At 40.0% G+C, this 20,050-nt stretch overlaps 1 protein-coding gene across 1 annotated transcript in view; it reads left to right on the plus strand.

Annotated features, from left to right (window-relative positions):
- The window catches only part of nell2a (neural EGFL like 2a), a 90,797-nt gene that overhangs the window by 56,697 nt on the left and 14,050 nt on the right, over nucleotides 1-20,050 (plus strand). The window contains exons 14-15 of the mRNA XM_031283222.2: nucleotides 3,502-3,624; nucleotides 4,757-4,852. Of these exons, the coding sequence (XP_031139082.1) occupies nucleotides 3,502-3,624; nucleotides 4,757-4,852 (219 nt within the window). The remainder of the gene's footprint in view (nucleotides 1-3,501; nucleotides 3,625-4,756; nucleotides 4,853-20,050) is intronic.

Genomic DNA, 20,050 nt, shown 5'->3' on the forward strand with positions numbered 1-20,050 from the left:
AAACAGCACAAACTTTTTCCCCCAGATTAGCACTAAAGTCTGTTTGTCTTAACCCGTGCCTTTGAAAGTTCCCTCTGCACTGTAAACACACGATAATACGAAATGAAAAAAAATTACTGAATGTATTCCAAATACTGTTATTGCCAAAAGACTTTTCATGATCGTTTTTTGTTTTGGGAGATACAGAGCTGTTTAAATAGGAAAAGAAGATTAAAACAAGTCCAGAAAGTTTTCTGCACTTCAGCTGATGTGCTGCTCGGTAAGCAAGTACTTATCAGAAAGCAATATGTATGGGAATCTCCAAAATACAATAGACAAGTAATCTTCTTTTGTGTGTCTCAGAGGGATAAAGATCTGCCTTTGTGTTCAGGTGCAGACGAAGGGCATGCATTAAGGTCCCTGTTCATACTGCGGCAAAGAGGGCTTAAATGATGTATCATTCTTTAACTGTTCAGTTTAAGTCTTAAGCCAGCATCAGATGAGATTTTACATTGCTTTTGCAGTTTCTTGGTTGCAGCAGGGATTAAGAATAAAAACATTGGAGAAAGATTTCCATGTAAACCAACATGGAGGCTCCAGAGAATAAGGCCAGAACAGTTTAATAAGTCGGCACAGTGTGATGGACTTAGTCGGTAGTGCAAAAGCTTTGTACACACGTTTGGTCCAGCTGGTGATAACCGAAAAATGTGGAGCTATTCAAAAAGAGTTAGCTGTGGTGTCTGGTGTAATACAGGTAGGGCTGGGCAATATATTGATATTATATCGATATCGTGATATGAGACTGGATATTGTCTTAGATTTTGGATATCGTAATATCGTGATATGACAAGTAGTGTTGTCATTCCTGGTTTTAATGGCTGGATTACAGTAAAGTGATGTAATTTTTTAACTTACCAGACTATTATATCTTTTCTATTATTTGCCTTTACCCACTTAGTCATTATATACACATTAATGATTATTATTTATCAAAAATCTCATTGTGTAAATATTTTTTTGTAAGCACCAATTGTCTACCCTACAATATCGCCGCAATATCGATATCGAGGTATTTGGTCAACAATATCGTGATATTAGATTTCTAAATACTGGATATAAACTACTGACACCATGCACCTTTATGACATCTAAACATAGTGTTATTTCAAATCAGTAAAAGGCTCAGATCCAGCAGCCTCCACAGAAATCAAATCACACGGAGCTGAGCTCACAGCTTCTTGACAATACAATTTGAAGTAGAAACACTGGGATCTGATCGGATCATGTATAGGAATACAATAAGAATACTTCTCCTCTGCAACTTCAAAATTGGCAACAGCATTCACATTTTAAGAAGCCCAATACATTAATAAATGTTGATGCCATCTGTAAAAGATATGACAATTAAGAGTGAGAGTCCTTATTAGCAGTTATATTTCCAGTTTATAAAGGTAACAAAAGACGTGGGTTGCATTATCTACCCTACATGAGGATATTATAGTAACAAATTAAAGACACTTTTAGTTCAGTTTGTGTGTTAGAGACACACATTACTCTGTGGAGAAATATTAAAATGTATTGTACAATACTTTTGATTACTTTATAATCCCACACCCTCCTATAATCCTTTAATGTGCCTGTAGTGACTTACAGTAGATAGTACCTGACTTTATGATCCCATTAACATATTTTGTAGACCACAAAAATGATATTTTCATTCGTAATGGTAGTAACTCATGTTTCTCTGTCACCCAATATTTATTTTATTGTATATGTAAAAACTTTGACACTTTTCCTAGTATAACAGCAGTTTGAACTTGAACTAATCATGTGGTATCATAACCACATTTGTTCTTGGATTGTTTGATTTGTGTAGTAGTGTAGTAAATTATTCTCCCAGGCCTTTATTGCATTTTATTTTGCCACCTCAGTCTCCTCTCCAGATAGAGGGGAAGCGATTTGTTCCCAGTTGGATACAGTATATTGTCATGGGCTGTAGCCATTAGTCAAGCTTGTCAGTGGGATATTCATAACAAACCATATCACTAACCCCACAGCAGCAGTGATGAAACCTTGGGAGTTGTGGTCCTGAGGGGGAGTTTTGTTAATGCCTGTGAAACTCACAGAAAGAAATTCTCTTGGTAACAGCCAATTGTGCTATTGTACAACATTTAAAAGGCCAGTGGCCTCAACACACCTCATTATGTATGTGCAAATGAATGAGCCTGTTTTCAGTAGTTATAAAAGTCAGATTCATAATTTTATTTATTTTTTTAAGATTATTTTTGGGGCATTTTTTAGGCCTTTATTTTTACAGGACAGATGAAGACATGAAAGGGGAGAGAGAGCGGGAATGACATGCAGCAAAGGGCCACAGGTCGGAGCCGAACTCGTGGCCGCTGCGTCGAGGAGCAAACCTCCACATATGTGCGCCTGCTCCACCGACTGAGCTAACCCGGATTTATCATTGAGACTGTTCCATCCCTCATATCGTGCTAAAAAAGAATAACAAATTACGGAAAAACATCTGAAATTTTTTTTATGAGAAATGGCTCGCACTCCAGTCGGCTTTTTGTCACTGATGTCTTATTACCAGACTCACAGCTGTCTAACAAGTAATTTAATCCAAGACTGAGTCTCACATCGCATTTTGTTTTTAACCTTCTAACACTGTTCCGGTCAAAAATGACCAATTTACACATTCCCTGTACCATAAATATGGCATTTTTCATCAGATTGCCTCAAGACCTTATGATATCCTTCACAGTTACACTTAGTCACACTTCTTTTGTTTACGGTCAAAAATTACCGCCAAAGGAAATTAATGGGAAAGAGTATAATTTTCATCCAGGAGATAAACGACATCTCCATACACACACTCCTACAGCTTTCCTGTGCTTGTGTGCTCATTCACAGGTGCAAAGCTTCCATTTGCAAGGGACACTGCACCATGACTGCAATTTGCCGAATTGCGTGTGAACCACCAATGTTCGCACACACATGCATGCACACGCACACAGAAACACACACACCCACACACACACACACAGAAACAGACACACATACACACACATGTACACACACACACACACACACACACACACACACAATTCATGTTGTCATGTTGCCACTTGTGCATGTGAACCACCAATGTTCGCACACAAATGCATGCATGCACACACAGAAACCCACACACCCACCAACAGACAGATACACACACACACACACACACACACACACACACACACACACACACACACACACACAGAAACACACACACCCACACACATTCCTCGTATTTTACAAGGAAAATAAACATTCAGTTTTCTTAAATCAAGTGTTATTTTCTTGATAGTAGTAATGTGCAGATGTGAATATAATGACAGTTGTGGGATGAAACTACTGTGGAAACAAGTTTCACTGCTACATTTTTCTACTTGTTTTAAGCAGAATGTAGCCTATATTACAAATATATAGACCAAAGAGCTTGTTTGCAGTGACGTCTATTGTTTTTGTCTTTAGAGCATGATGAATGCCTCAGCGGGCTCCACAACTGCGATGAGAACGCCCTGTGCTTTAACATGGTTGGAGGCCACAGCTGCTCCTGTAAGCCGGGCTACACTGGCAATGGAACAGTCTGCAAAGGTAAGCACCACCATGTTAGTTATGTTATTTATTATGTTATGCACATACACGTGGCCAGCCGAAGTAGACTTACACCAGACACCAAATGTACTGTTGTAGTGGTAAAACATTTGTCGGACATGAACTACATTATGCTCTTACGTTACATTGTAAACAAAGAACTTTGTCTTCTGTCCCAGACTCTACTAATAAAATCAGCCACATAAAAACACACAGCTCAAGTTACTTAGAATCATCCATTCTGAAGAATTTATCAGAAATAAAGGCAATTTTACTCAAAAGTGTAGTACTTAAATTATCATTAAATGAGCAATAAAACATGAAATGGAGACTATCCGGGAGACTTTGGCTAATGTACCGGCACATAACTGTACACACAGATCTTTGACTTTTAGTTAAATTGTGCTTCAGGCTCTACACTGTATGTTTACATGAGACAATATGTTTGTAATTTAGGTTTTGTACCAACAAACCACCTTCTCTTATACATAAGGAAATATTTGCGCTGAGCATCGTGAATATTACAGTGTTATCTGTTTTGAAAAATAAAAGATAAATCAATCATATAAAATATGCAAAATGGCCCAATTAAAGATCTTTCTAGTGAGATGTTGTTCAGGCCTATTCACAAGTCTGTTCCATAGTTGAATGATCTCACATTGACCTTAGTGGGTTAATCAATCCCTCGATTAGAAATCTATTTAAAGGGGACGTGCACTGATTTGATTGACACATAAAGATCCATTTACTTGTCATGGGGAGTACTACACATCCTGGGAAAACGGTTTCATAATGTCTTCTCTGGCTTACAATTAATAACAATAAAGTAAATATATATATATATATATGTATATGTATATATATATGTGTATATGCCAACTTCAATGATTTCTCTGTGTTTTAAGGGACACATTAACTAACAGTCTACCCATACATAATGAACATTTTTGAATTAACCTTGGTGATATGCATTACTCACGCGGAATAATATCGTGAGAGCCTGTAATGAATCACATCACCAAATTAGCTCTTATTCTGTATGCAAATACATATGCTGCTGCTGGTCTAATTACATAGTTAATGCTCGTTAATCTTTGTGAGTAATGGCTCTTCTCCTCTGGTCTACCTCTAGCTATGTGTGACGGATTGTGCCAGAATGGGGGAACCTGCATCTCACCTAACAACTGTGTTTGCCAGCAAGGATTCACTGGGAAGAGATGCGAGACAGGTAAGAGTTCATTTTAGTTTCACTCTGACGTTTCTCTCCTCAAAAATAGCTCAAGAAAGACTTTTTACTGAATGATCAGTGACTAGAAACGGAAGAAGAGGTGACCTAAAGTGAGGGGGGGGGGTTATTTTCTTAAGATCTAACAGGAAAAAGGAAAAAGAGGAGGGGAGATTACAGTAGAAAGGTACTTAAGATCAAAATTGTTGCTTTAGTTATGTTGGCATATCTGTGCTCTCAGTGATAATTCTTACTTTGTGGAGCTGTCTTTGCTCTGAACCCGACAAAAGAGCCGGGATCTCATTTATAAAACTGTGCGTAGGATCCTTACTAAAAGTGTACGTACGCCCAAAAGCCAAAAATGGCGTACGATTTATAAAACCGCGCGTACGCACATCTGTAAGCAATGTTCCCTTTATAAATCACAGATCACCCACAAGTGTGTGTAAGTGAATCAGCCTCTTATCCCGCCCTGTACACGCCCACACCGTAGAATTTATGTTTACAACAATTTGTAATTGTTAACACCTTGCCAAAATCACAGCATTAATTAGTGGTATCCCCCACACAGAGATACAATTTTGAAGACGAAAGAAAGTCTAATAGGCAAACATACTTTTCTTCATGCAGGTTTTGTCACAAACAGTATTAAAGTTCGGACCGATAACGAGGACATTAAGTGTAACAATTGCGCGAGAGCTTAACATTTGATGATATATGCACAGTTTTAAAGACATATATTTAGTTATTTAGCCTACGCTGTGTTCTGCCATTATCTAATGGTAGGGTATTTGATGCTATCCTGTATTCCATGGAGTCGGGCCATCTCCTCCTCGTTAGGGTTGGGTACCGAAACCCGGTTCCACTATGAATCCGGTTCCTACGCAAACGGTAGTATTCGGACCGGATTAGAACGCAAATTTCGGTTCCGACTGAAATATTTTCCCTCTGTCACTCCGGACAGCAGCAGACTCTTTTTTTCTTTCTCCCTTTTCTGCCGAGTGGCGCACATTCCCGCTCATGCCCATCCCCTGACATGCACTCTACAATCACTGCTGATAGACGGCTTTTTGTACACGCTCCGAAACTGACGTAAAAAAATCACACTTTCTCTGTAGTCTACTGTTAGCTAGCTATCGTAAATGTAGGTTACTTTTAAAATGCCATATTTTCCCTCTGGGCTCACCAAAACGGACGTAAAGGCATATTAACCATTCACTGCACGTGATCGCTAGTAAACTATATTACACTTGCTCTGCTAGTCTATCGTTCAAGACAAGACCCTGTAGCCTGGTGGTGGGGGAGGTGGGACAGCTTCCCCAAATTGTCTGCCCTTTCAAACTCCTACCTGTGTGTACAGGCCTCTTGGACACCATCTGAGAGAGTTTTCTCCTGTGCAGGACATGCCATAAGTCAGGAGAGGTGTCGTATCTTGCCAGAGAAGGCAAATATGGTCATTTTTTTGCAAAAGAACTGCTAAAGTTTGAAGCTGGTTGGGATACCAACTCAACAACATTTATTTTGTTGTTACTTGTTAATAGTGTAACTGTTATTTGTTAAATTATAGTAGTTATGTGTTAGGTGACTTAGGTTTACTTATTATATATTTAAGTACTTTAAAACGTTAATATATTGATCAATTTAAATAATTTTCAATAAAAAAAAAAAAAACTCCATAAAAGAGCCTTTCTTTGATGTCATTTTTCAGTTTTTCAAGAATCGGTTTAGGAATCGGTTAGGAATCGGAATCGTTTTAAAAGTACCGGTTCGGCACAGAAGGGAGGGAACGGGATGAGGAGGAGGGAGGAGCGAGCTAGTCTTCGTTTTGTTTGAAAATACTTTGAACGTCAACAAGAAGTAATGTAACCCAACATCGCTTAGAGCACCTTTAAGAACAAATTTTTATTTAAGATTTGAGTTGGAGGTGTTTATGGAACAATTATCACTCAGTAGAAGTGCAAATAACACTGCTGGATTTAATCTTCATGATAACGTGGATGATATGGAGTGAAAAAATGTGCGTGAGGCATCAGTACTTGAAAATATTAAGAGTAATCGTTATTCCCACATTTACTTTCTGCAGTCTGACTTCAGTTCACCACCTCACCATCTGCGTCGCCAATTCCCATTGTTTCCAAAATGTACGTACGTATGGGTCAGAGTTTGCGTGGATGACCGCACATTCTCCCATCAAGTTTGTTTTTTATAAATCACAACCTTTGCGTGGGAAGTCGCGTACGCACATTTTTAGCCCTGTTTTGTGCATACGCCACGTTTATAAATGAGACCCCTGATCTGTAAATACTGAGATGTTTCCAGTGCTCACACTGCGTGTGCGTGTGTGTGTGGGTGCGTCTGACTGTGTGGGTCTGTGCTCCATGGTGAATAATGAGCTTGTATCTCTTCCAATGGCCCGATGGAGGATTTGAACTGCAGTTGCAGCAGTATGGGAATTACCCCATAACACAGCCCATATTAATCAGCATGGCATTCCTCCTCATAGGCTCCATGCCACGTCCAAATAACAACTGCACAAACTCCTGATGCACAATACACGATAGGGCAGGATAGCTTAACTGAGTATTAAGTTGGCCTGTGTTTTTACAATCGCAAAGACCATATCACTGCTTCTCTCATGCATGGAAATATGTCAAACACAATGTTGTGATAAGACTCGCGGCTTTGGATCCTATTCAGTGTGTTTTCCCCTGCAGTGCTGGTGATTTAAGGTAACCAAGCAAGACTGTAATCCTGGTGGTTGTGCAAGATGCACCATATTTCTAATCTATAGCAGCAACAGCTTTCTCATAATCCGTTTCAACCTTTCGTGGAGTGTCCTTGAGGAGACAAGCGGCCGAGCTAATAGAAAGTCAAGTCATGACAGTTCTCTGTGTGTGTGTGTGTGTGTGTGTGTGTGTGTGTGTGTGTGTGTGTGTGTGTGTGTGTGTGTGTGTGTGTGTGTGTGTGTGTGTGTGTGTGTGTGTGCGCTTGTGTTTGAGTGAAGAAAACTGAGCCTCTGTGCTTGCTCATTGGTTTAGGTATTGATTGCACTTAAAGGACGTTTTTTACGAGGCGTCCTTTTTACTACCCGTCTTAAAGTAAATGAATTTCCTCATGGTGCTGCTATGAGATGCTGAGGAAGGGGGAGTGAAGGAGTGAAGGAGTGTGTGTGTGTGTGTGTGTGTGTGTGGCTACTGAGTATGTGTCCTAACCATAATGACTTATCCTCCTCCCTATTTTGCAGCAGAGAGGGTTCTAACGACCTCGTCCCTTAGTAATGGCACGGTCCAGGCAATCACACATTTCATTACCTTCTATAGTGTTTTAGAGCTCTGCTTTCTCCCTTTGTCTCCCTCTCTCACTTTACTCTCTTTTGTGATTGTCCTGCGTCTCAAAAAAGTCACAGAATAGTCAATCAATGGAAAAATCTTACAAATTGTACGGCAGCTTTGTCCAAGGTGATTCTATTCATGACTCGGTTTCTCAAAAGCTTTACAAATGAGTACATTTTCTAGAAAACATTTCTTTTTTGTAAAGTAAGTTTTTTTACACACTTCTATTTTCATCACATCAATCATATCAAGGTTAGGTTTGAGGTAAGTTTTTGTTCTTAAATAATGGATATCTCTGTCCACAAAAAAAGGGAATGAATTCCCTAAAAAGTCAAAGCACACTGCTTCATCAAAGTACATAATTTAAAAAGCCTTTATTATAATGGCTACATGAAAAACAAGAACCAACACGAATTGACTGCACACCAGTCTTACTCAGGGTCAAACATTGCACATACAGGCAAGTGAATTAAATAAAAGCTTAAATTGTACATGTGAGAGTTTTCAGTCACATTTGGCTTCCTCATAGAAATTCACCCCAATCTAATGCAGGTGATGTTAATTGTGTTTATGGTGCTCACAACATTGACAAATCCATTTAACCTGATACCACCCTGTATATATATGATTACGCTATTGTCTTTTTTGTCATTGTGGGGATTTACAATGCAGGGGAGATTATACAACATGGCAAGAAAGTGCACCATTTTTCAATCCTGTGAGATGAGCATCACAAACAAAATTCCATTTACCTCTATTGTATTGAGGTTGAGGCAGATATATTAAAATTTGCACAAATAAAACCCAAACTATCTGCATGGGTAGATACCGCTAGAAGTGAGTGAGAAAACCTGTTTTACTGTAATTTGGGTAACTCGACCCTTTAAGATGTTCTTTTCTCCATTAAATGTGACTAAAAAAAACAACTGGTTGCAAACAATGTTCTCCATAAATACAGTTGTCTCTTTCTTAATCACACCATGAGAGGAATCAGGGGATGGAAGATTGGTGGCTTAGGGATCAGTCTGTTTTGATGCTGATTAGAATTTGAGGTTCGGTGACGCAAACACAAAGAAGCGCACACATCTGAATCTCTTGCACACTACTCATGCCTCAAGCGACAAGATGCTTGTCACCACAGCTGCTGCTTCAATGTGCATGTCTATCTCTCTTCTTCCTCCCACAATCAGACTCCCTCCCAATCTCGTCCGAGTCAACTCTGTGGCAGCTCCCATCCTCATGTGCTTTTTTTTTCCTAAGGTTTTATAATTTAGGACCACCGTTGGGGTCCCATGCTACAGGGCTTAAGCCACTGGCGCTGTTTAGAGACTGCAGTCATTCAGTGTGAAATGGGGAGTCTGTCTCATTGTCTCCTCACAGTGTGACAGGAGCTCCCAGTGAGGGAAGTGTCTACTGGAGAAGCTCCCAGAGATGTATGGAGGTTAATGTACTGTTGGATATGCTGCTCTACTGGTGGAGAGGATGGGAAGGAGGATGGGGGATGTGAACAATATTTTGGTGAGAAGCAATGGAGATGTACGGGGAGAGTGACAGATGCAAAATTCGAGGAGGGAGAGGAAAGAGAAGTAACAACCAGGAGGGGGGTTAGAGGAGGTGAAGTGGAAAGGAAGATACAGAGATGTTGGGAAAAAACTGACAGATGCAGCGATGGAATGGGAAATGCAAGGAGAGAGATGGGTAGTGAGAGTGCAGGGGTTAGCGGGTTTTCTGTGCATTTGGATGTGGAATGAGGCTGGTGCAGTCGGTGCAGCAGAAGGAGGAGATGCAGAGCTGGGTGGATGAACATGGAAAAGCTTTCACTAAGTCTGGGCTCCCCACCCCCAGAACCCTGTGAGCTTTTAGAGGCCTCCCCAGGGACACCACCACTTCTGCTGCTGCAGCGGCAGACTGACGGCCTGTCATAAGACACCGAACAGGAGCTCTTCAAGGCAGTGTGGATAGACACGCACACCTATGAGCACACACACACACACACACACACACACATACACATTTATGTACGAGAAGACGCTAACAGTTTGTGGATTGTCAACCTGCCTCCCCATTTTGGATGGTTGTAAGTCGGTGTGTTGTAGTGTACACGTGCAATATTTTGTGTCTGTAAATGCAAAAGTGTGTGGGTGTGTGTGTTAATGTGTTTTCAGTTTGAGTTATGATCTTTATGTGACTGTGTGTGTGTGTGTGTGTGTGTGTGTGTGTGTGCGCGCGCGCGCGTGTGTGTGTGCGCGTGTGTGTGTTTGGTGGCATGTCATTACCATTCAGGAGGAATGGATGGGGAGGGACAGGGGACATGCATTGCTGACAGACAGACAGACATCAGCTAGTAGAAAACTCTGACACATCATGAATTATGCAGAACACAGCTGTGGCAGGGCACATACACTTCAGTCATGGATATAAATGTACGCAGGGCCAGCCATGTAATGTGTGCCCCGAACATGCCGCATAGTATATATATATATATATATATATATATATATATATATATATATATATATATATAATATGTTAGCCTCTGGCTAGCACCATTCCTTTTATGGCTTGGGTGAGAGATGGGCAAACACTGGAATATTAGGTTTATTTTTCAGCAAAATCTATGTCCATTTCTTCCCTATCTTGGAGAAATTCTAAACAAAAATGTGCTACTATACCTATTAGGATGTTTTAGAGTACAAACTAAATGTCTGTTAAAGACTCCGATGGGTATTTGTTTGTCTTTGTGCTTGAATGCCAGGTAGAATGATCAAGGTTATTAGTTTGTGTGGATAATGAATTTCTCTGATGTGGTCAAATCAACATATTTTGAATTTGACTGTGACTTTTGTTTTCCGTTTCATTTGGGTTTAGGCTGCAAGTAATTTTTTTTCTCTCTTCACATTCACTGTACTGCAAAGACTCAAAGTTGCCCCAATGTTTTGCACCAGGCCTTATTTCCTAATATATTTTTACACCTGTTAAAATTGTACATGCAATTTCTAAAAACAGCATTTGAGAGCAAATACAAATGCTTCTTGACGTTTGCTGTCCATGGTGTATGGTACAATTTAATCTGACATAAACCATTGTAGATATAAAGATAATAAGATACATCAAATTCAAAGTAAAAATTTGTAAAAACCTCAGAGTACATTATGTAAATGTAGCCTAACTTAAAGTCAACAATCAGAGCTTCTAGCTTGCAGCATTTCATATGATACATGCTACTGGATGGAGAAACTAAACCTGGTGTACTTTAGGTGCTAGACGTTGCACTTAAGCTGAAATTGAGCTTCAAATTGTATATGTAATTTAAAAAACTTGTGACTAAAAGCATCACAATAAGAGAAGAGGAGAATTGAAGCTCTTTTCAAAGCCACAGACTCCTTTGACAAAAACAGTAATTTTACCTTGCAGATCATGAGAGTTGTTGGTCTACCGCTGCCTCGATCGGATAGTTTGTTTGTGTTATTGTATGATTTTGGGGAATCTGAACTAACTCTTTAAAACACCAAAGTCACACAAAAATACAAACAAACCAACCGATCAAGGCAGCGGTAGACGAACAACTCCCTTGTTCTGCAAGGTAAAATTAATGTTTTTCAAAGGAGTCGGATGGCTTTAAAGAGAGCCTAGATGGATATAACAGCTTCAGTTCCCCATTGGAAAGTCTGACTGAAAGGAAAGCAGTGAAAATATTCTAAATATAGCTTATACACTTAAACTAATATAGAGTTTGTTAGTTCGACCTTTTTTTAGGTGGCTAAAATACATTGTGCTGCTGCCCGACCTGGCTGTCAACAGCAGTACATTGCTGAGCTTCCATGTTGGTACTCCTGCCTCCTTCTCCAAACTGTTTGCATGCCAACCGCCATTTACTGTAGGTAATACACTGACTATGGATAAGCACCTCATACAAACCCAACTTCAAAATATACGAACTATCCAATCAAGTTGGTGTTGCCAAAATTTAGTAGCTTACACCTCTGGTCTGGGTGCTTTTACATTAATGATGAAAAAGAGAATCACAATGGAAATTGTCAGAAGTCGTGCACAACTGATGGACATTAGATGCAAATCAGTGATTTTATACATTTTTCCTTGAGGATAAAGACATTCTTCTTATCCTTAATACTTTCTATTTCCCCTATAATATCCAACAGGGCTATTTATTGATTCATAATTTTTAGGGCTTTTTTGGCCTTTATTTGATTCCTGCACTATAAACCCAGATTTAGTTGGAACACATTTTTTTAGTGGTCACTACTTATTCTTTCATGTTTTGTTAAAAACCATATTCATTACTAAATCACATTAGTTGTTTGTAATAATCAGCTTAAGTATGCAGTGCACAGATCATATTAAGCAGAGATAACAGAGGATATTAAGTTTCTGTATGGGAGGGGCGGGGTCATTTGAACTGTTCTGCAATGAAGGGGGAAAAAAATAAAATGTATATGTTCTGAACGGTTTCTGTCCTAGTTAAAGTGTGTTTTAATAATGTTCTGTTAATGTTTTGGGTGTGCATTTATGTTATCTGGGTTTTAGTTTTGTATGGTTGATTTAGTGTTCATGTTCATCTACATTTATTGTTGCACCATGACCGAGACCTGGGTGAGGACCGATGGGCTCTGGGCAGTGAGGAAGTGTTCAATGGTGTGTACACAGATTGGACACTAGTAACGCTGTGTGTTGCTGTATGTGTGTTTGCAAAACGAGGTTGGTTTCTGTAGAAGTCTATGAGAAAGTGACCCACTTCTCGCTTGATTTATTACCTCAGTAAACATTGTCATAATGAGTTTATGGTCTCAATCGCTAGTTTTAAGTCATACAGAACATTTTTTGAATTATGGTCTCGTTGATTTTAAAATCGGCGATAAAGCAGCGGGTGTTTTAGGGCGTGGCTATGATGTGATTGCCAGTGAAAGTGTGTAACGTAACGTAGAGTGTAAGCAGCTCCTCCCTCACTCCTCCCTCTCGTCTAAAATCGTCACATCCGCAACCAGGATGGCTGCGCCCGTAATGGCAAACTCGACAACGGATAGCAGATCTCCACAAACCAATTGGTGAAGTCACACATGCACTGTCCATTAATATACAGTCTATGAGTGAAACTTTCCACGCAGTACAATACATTGGAAAATTACAATGTTTTGCGTGTATTGTTCTTTCTGTTTTTTGGAACAAATGTATTGAATACATTGTTCTTAAAATCATACTGTTATAAAAGAAAAACAATATTAACATGAACACATTATATCTGTAGTAGTGATAAGTAGCCTAATATTTCATATTTTTTGTTTCTTTGCATGTTTAAAGCTATGGTGTGTAGAGAAATACAGAGAGAGTTGTGTGGAGCTGATAGTCTTAACTAGCTTTGTATCAACTCATTTAGCAATGTGGCAATGAGATGAATAGGGAGGTAGCGTTTGTATTTCTTTTATTTTCAGCTCATTATCTTCTCCTTTCAAGCCCCTCTAAGGGTGTTAGGGTGCTTTGCCACCAGTTAAAAATTACCATGCTGTCAGTTGTATAACTAATGGCCGCCGCTGCTGTCCCTGACTGGCTAGCTTCTCAAAGGACGCTGTGGGCTGCTTAAGGGAGAAGAGCATTTGATCAGATGCTGTGGACGGACACTTCTCCCTTTCGTTTTTCAATTCATCTGCAGTCTCAAGTTCTCACAAGCACTTTTTATCATCAGCTGCACTGAATGACACGGAGGCAAGTTTAGCATCAACAATGATCGCTCAGGACAAGGAGAAAGAGATAAAAGATTTTTATGTTCGGTGTTAATGATGCAATTTAGATGTTTGACTCCTACACACTCCTGGAGGGTTATGTTCAAGAGCACCACCAGGGACCCTTGGTGTAGTACACCTACACTGTAAATTGATGTTGTATTGGTGGAGGAAAAACTCAAATTTTTGGAAGTCATGAAGTGATACTTTCATTAAGGTATGTGATCTAAAGAGGGGAGTGTTCTGTTTATGTGAGCGAAACGGCTCCTTTTCATCAGAGCTTCCATATTAAATTTAATATTCAATGAGTTTTTACAACCTTTTCTCTAACTTTACATCTCTGAGTTCTGTAAGGACAGACCAAGGCAGATAAGTGAGGGAAGGAAGAGAAAAGCAGAGTTTGAAGAGGACATATGTAGAGAAAGAAAAAAGAGGGTATTTAATTATTGGGCAATAGCAGATGAGAGGAGCTAAGACGAGAGGAAAAGGGGAACAAAAAAAGGAGGTGATTTATTATGAGATGTAAAAATGGAACAGGAAAATGAGCAACGTAGAAGAATATGGAGGAGGAGGACGGGAGGTGACAAGTGAATAGCCAGTGAGTTCATGAGGAAACTTTGAAGGCAGTGAGAGAACGAGTGTGGAGCCTGAGGTCATGCTGGCATATTGACTAGGACAGAGAGCCGAACAGGGCCAGACAAACAATTTGTTCCCTCAGACCTCATTTACATTGATGTCGAGCTCCAGGAAGCTTTTTAGAGTTTTAGACAAAAACGCAGACCAGACAGACAAACGAAAGATGGACAAAATGACAGAAACAGACAGCCAGAGTTACACAAGCAGGAAGATAGATAGCAAATAATAAGACTTACATATGAAGTATATGATATAGGTGAATATACACATTTTTTCCCTTGTCTATACACAATGGTATAGGCAAGGGGAAAATATCACAACCTCACAGTTGAAATCTCCCCTTGGCACCCCACTACCGACTCAGGCACAGGTAGTGAATATTTAAAACCATAAGAATTTTTTCGCCCCTTGACAGCTCCCATGATGCATCGCTGCAGCTCTCCCTTTCTCCCTCCTTTGCTCCACAATTTACCCACAAGGCCTGGGGGTCTGTGACTGTTGAAGCTCAAGCGGCTTGTTTAAGCACAGTGATTATGTATTCATTATTTATTTAGAGACGGCCTTACAAAGCACTCACTCCATCACGCATAATTAGTGTATCTTAATTAGGCCCGGCTAATGGCCGGAGCTGTCGTTTAGCTGAGCGCAACCTGCTGCCTCTACTGAAATGACACATCTCCCAGGGATAGCTTAGCTTGCAGCTGCTGCAGTGCAGTGAACTGCACTGGCCACTGGACAGCTATATTGCTTTAAAGGCTTTAAAGGGTTTTCTCTGCTGCAGCATACATATCTGCTCTGTAAATGACATGTCCTGTGCTCTCATTTGAGAAGAAAATCAGTATCCAAAAGTGGAAATTTTATATTTTTTTTGGTTTTGGGATGGAACCATCTATCTGGGCATATACCAGTTAGAGTGCCATTGTTTTTCTGTATGTGGGTAAATTCTGCACAGCTTACATAATATTGCAGACTTGTTAGCTAATTAGCCAGACAGCTGTAGCACTGAAGTGCAAATGTGAGAGAAATATCTGGCTCTTTAGCTGCTAAGTGCTCCACTACGCTCACCAGCAAGTTGCTGGTGTTGTTGTTAGTGCAGCTTTCAATGTCGCTGCTAACACAACTCCCTGGCTTATAGTTACCAGCACAACTTTGTTTATGTTGTGTCTCGGTGCCCCTGTTGGCCCAGCTGTCAATCAAACACATGCATCTGTCCCCCCACTCAGATGCTTGGAGATTAAAGGAGAATGTCTGATCTCTAACATTTTTTTCTTACTCTCAAATATAAAACAAGTATTCTGAAATTCCCTTTCACATGTTTTTGACTTATACAAAAATCAGTTTACACATTGTGATTTCAGTTGTACTTTAAAGGGTGAAGGAATGTTACAGCTCTAGGTAAGCATTACAGAGTGATTGCATTCTGTATGCACTTGCAGCTACCAATTGTTCACAAGGCTTGTTTCCAATTTGCCATGATTACTCATCCACTCTCCCACTCAAGTGCTTGCAGATATGGATTTGCGTTTTAGTGTCTGTTTCATCTTTAGGAGCCGAGTGTGTAACTCAATTTGCCTCGGGTTCGTGATGATTGATTGATTACTTGAGTTCGCTCTTTCTCCTAATGAAGACAGAGGACCAGTGACAATTACTCAATTACACTTTACTGTACATAAAAAACCAGGGATCACCAATCCATATCTTACCTTATCATTAAGGTAAGACATGCCAATAAACGCTTTGTATACATTGTTGTTGACTTACAGATTCTGCAGCCTTTTTTCAGCTGTCATTGTAAATGTGATCTGACACAAGGTTATAATCGTTAACGAAAACGAACGAAATAACGAAAACTAGGTGGGAAAAAACATTGTCGTTAACTGAAATAAAAATAAAAACGAGGCATTACAAAAAACGATAACTAAACTAAAACTGTAATGTCTGTTTGCAAAACTAACTAAAATAAAATAAAATTATCGAGTAAATGTCCTTAGTTTTCGTCTTTGTCGATCTTTCATAGAGCAAATAACGTTATATCTCTCCGACCATGACATTTCCCGTAGACATGTATAGTTTCCGACTGGGAATCCAGAAATTCCGACATTCCACGTCAAATTGAACACAACATGTCCGTGGCTCCTTGCCATCATAGCGGTACCGAAAGTCGGAAGAAAGCGGCAGGCCTATTTGATTATGACTGTGTCAGATAAAAGCGCCTTGCGGTGGAAGGTGGTAAAATATGTGGACAACTTATTACAGGGAAAAAAATCACACGAATTGGAAAGTACATTTGAGAAGCACACACAAGCTAGGAGGCTAACCTAGCTTACCTTAACAAGGTAAAGAAGAACGCAAAGCCCCCTTTCCCCGAAACAGAAGCTAACCCCGGTAACGTTACAGGCATGGATGTATGGATACAGGGCCAGCTGCAGCATGACAGAGAACACTACAGGAAGGCTTTCATCGGCGACCTGACAGCTGCTGGTTAGTAAATACGCAGGAACACCAAAAACGGGAGGAAGCGTGGGTTAATATGTGGATTGATACTGGGATGTCTACACAACTGTGTGACTCGATTGACTTCTAAAAGTTCGCCACTTTACTCAAACCAAAGTTGAAAACACCTGTTGATGTATGTCTTCTTTAGTCTGTTGGCTATTTAGGTTTTTTTCCTGGAACACGGCACTTGTACATTTTGCACATACTGCGTCTTGTGTAGACTGTTTATGACCATATGTAGGCTACATTTTATTTACTGGTGTTATTGTTGAATACATTGTGAATACATATTTCTAAAATTGTATGATGTTTTTGTTGAGTTATTATTACACAATACTTTTTCTGACCTTTTTGAATCCCCCGACATATAACCCATATCACAAAAAAAGACTAAAACTAATAAAAACTAAACTAAAACTAAGCATTTTCAAAAAATAAAAATGGAACTAAACTAGCAAACCCGCTATAAAAACTAATTAAAACTAAACTGAATTTGAAAACAAAAAGTCAAAACGAAATAAAAACTAATGAAAAATGCAAAACTATAATAACCTTGATCTGACATGACAAATTCAGCTAATTTTAAAATCCATGTATTGTCAAATGGCATCAGGAGGAAAGTTTCAGTTGAGATCCAGAGATGTCTCTGAATAATTCCTCCTGGAGCCTATCAGGATTATCAGGTAGACCTCTGTGGTAATGGAAATCAGTTTGAATTAGGTTACTGTACGGGAGATGTACATGTGGCAGCAGTAATAGTGATGCAACACAGCAGAACTCCACCCCAACCCCCAGGGCTATCTGTCAGTCGAAGGGAAAAGACATGGGGAGGGAAGCGTCAGTGGTCAAAGCAAGGAAAGAAAGAAGGTGTAAAAGCAAAGACCTGTACCTGTCCAGGATGAAAATAGGAAGCGAGGATGAAGTGAAGGGGTTGGCGGGAGCAGGGACAATAGAGGGAGGGATGAAGAGAAAAGGGCAGGCAAGACTAAACTCTAAACTCTGCTTTTTTCTGCTCAAAGAGAGAGCAAACTGCAGGGATGGGGAAAGGTGACGATGAGGGCACCTCTGTTTTTGCCTCAGCTTTGAGACAGAGATAGACAGCACGGTGAAAAAAGGAACACATGGAAAGGTAAAGGCAGGGGATTAAGAAAGAGAGGAGGGGGGTGGTATTGGCAGAGTGGCATAACAAGCCCAGGAGGGTGCAGAGGAAAGACCGTCCGCTTGTTTCTCACTTTGTCCTCAGAGAGCTGCCTTAATAGAGTCCTTGTTTCCAAGCTGCCACTCAGGATAACGAGTAGGATAACTGTAGTCTGTCTCATCGTCCCTCGTTCTCCTCCTTTGCTTATTCCTCCCCCTTCTCAACCTGCTTCTTCCTCCCACTCCTCTTTGTTTCCTTCACCACTTCCTCCTCCTTCCTGTTCCCCTCATCCTCCCATCCTCATCCTCCTCTCTTTGTGGAGGTTTCTTTCTGGCAGTTTCCACGTCTTTCAGTCAGCAAGGTAACTCCAAAATAACTGTTCTTTCCGTCCAGGAGATAGAGACAGAAAGCCAGTTTTTTTGTTTGTTTGTGTGTTTTTTTTTTTCCAGAGCAGAGAGAGGAAAAAGATGACATGATTTAACAAGTGAAAATACTGTGCCATCCCCATCTATGTTTCAACTAAAGCAAAAGCCTCATGATTCAATAGCGACAGAGCTTTCAGCCAGCACCCTTGTCTGATTGTCATTGTTGATGATTTAATTACAATGATCTTCCATTATCCTTTACGCAAGATGATAAAAGAGAAGGCGAGATCTTTGCAAGCATGTTGTATCCTTGCTGTACCTCACACATTCAATCTTGTCAAGTCCTAGGTGCGACAACAGTGAGTTTCACTGTCCTAAAACACCTCCGCACTTCAGAAGTTGATTTGACAGGAGGCTAAGAAGCGACAGGCCATAATTGTAGCTGACAGGTTTGGCTCAGTTAAAAGAGAAAATCATGAATCTTTTGTTGAGGGTATAACCTTCTGTTGTTATCGCCAGACAGTCAAGCTTTTAAAACACCTGAATGAAACTGGCTGAAAATAAACCATTTACATATTTTTAGACTTACCTCACCATCAGTGTCTGTTATAAATAGTATCTGACTGCTCAGTTGTACTTTGAACAATTTCATGCAGCCTTATTGGGGAGGAGAAGATGCTTCGGACAAATTCAGCTCGTATTTTTCTATACTGGCAATACACCTCCTGCAGCTCTCCCTTTAAAAGCTCCCTGCACCTTTATCACACTGAAATTCACAGGCAACAAAGAGCATTTTATATTTCTCTTCAGTAGTGGGGAGAATTTATATCAATTTCAAAGATAGGCTAGTTATAGTATTTGCTGTAGACTCATGATTTTTAAGCAGTGTCCTTTTAACCCAGCGTTGCTGTCCTAAGGGGAGAAAATGAGGTGCTCTGCTTGCACCAAACTGATGTAATTAGTGAAATGTGAGATTTCGCTTTAAAGTCTGCCACACTGAAAGAGAGAGAGCTTTTTGAACCTGGCCAGTACGGAAAACAGAAAAAAAAGGAATATGCTGTAGGTTTTTTTAGCAAACCTGCTTCTCAGAAAAAAAAACGGGTCATTTTTGAATAGATAACACCCTAATCTGCAGGACATTTCATCAACAGTTAATCTGCTGCAGAAATTCTATTAAAAGCTGAGGGCTCATTAGCCAATAGATCTTAATCCCATTACTGACAGGGCGGTGGGGGACCATGAGCCCGTCTGCCTGACGCTCTATGGGGGATACTGTTGCAGGCAGTTGTGGAGAAGGTCAGACACAGCACACTGCCATTTTCATAATGAGAGCAGAGCATCATGCATCATGCACAATCATAAAAAAGCCATCACGGACTATACAGGCACATTTAATCGCGGTGCATGTCTGGGCCTAACATATTTAGCCCTACTGTGTAATGACAGGCTTTATTTCCTCTCTCGTGTGGGCCTGGCCCTTAGTTTAATTAAATGTTAGC

Source organism: Sander lucioperca, chromosome 7, assembly GCF_008315115.2.
Source record: "Sander lucioperca isolate FBNREF2018 chromosome 7, SLUC_FBN_1.2, whole genome shotgun sequence".
NCBI classification, from domain to species: domain Eukaryota; kingdom Metazoa; phylum Chordata; class Actinopteri; order Perciformes; family Percidae; genus Sander; species Sander lucioperca.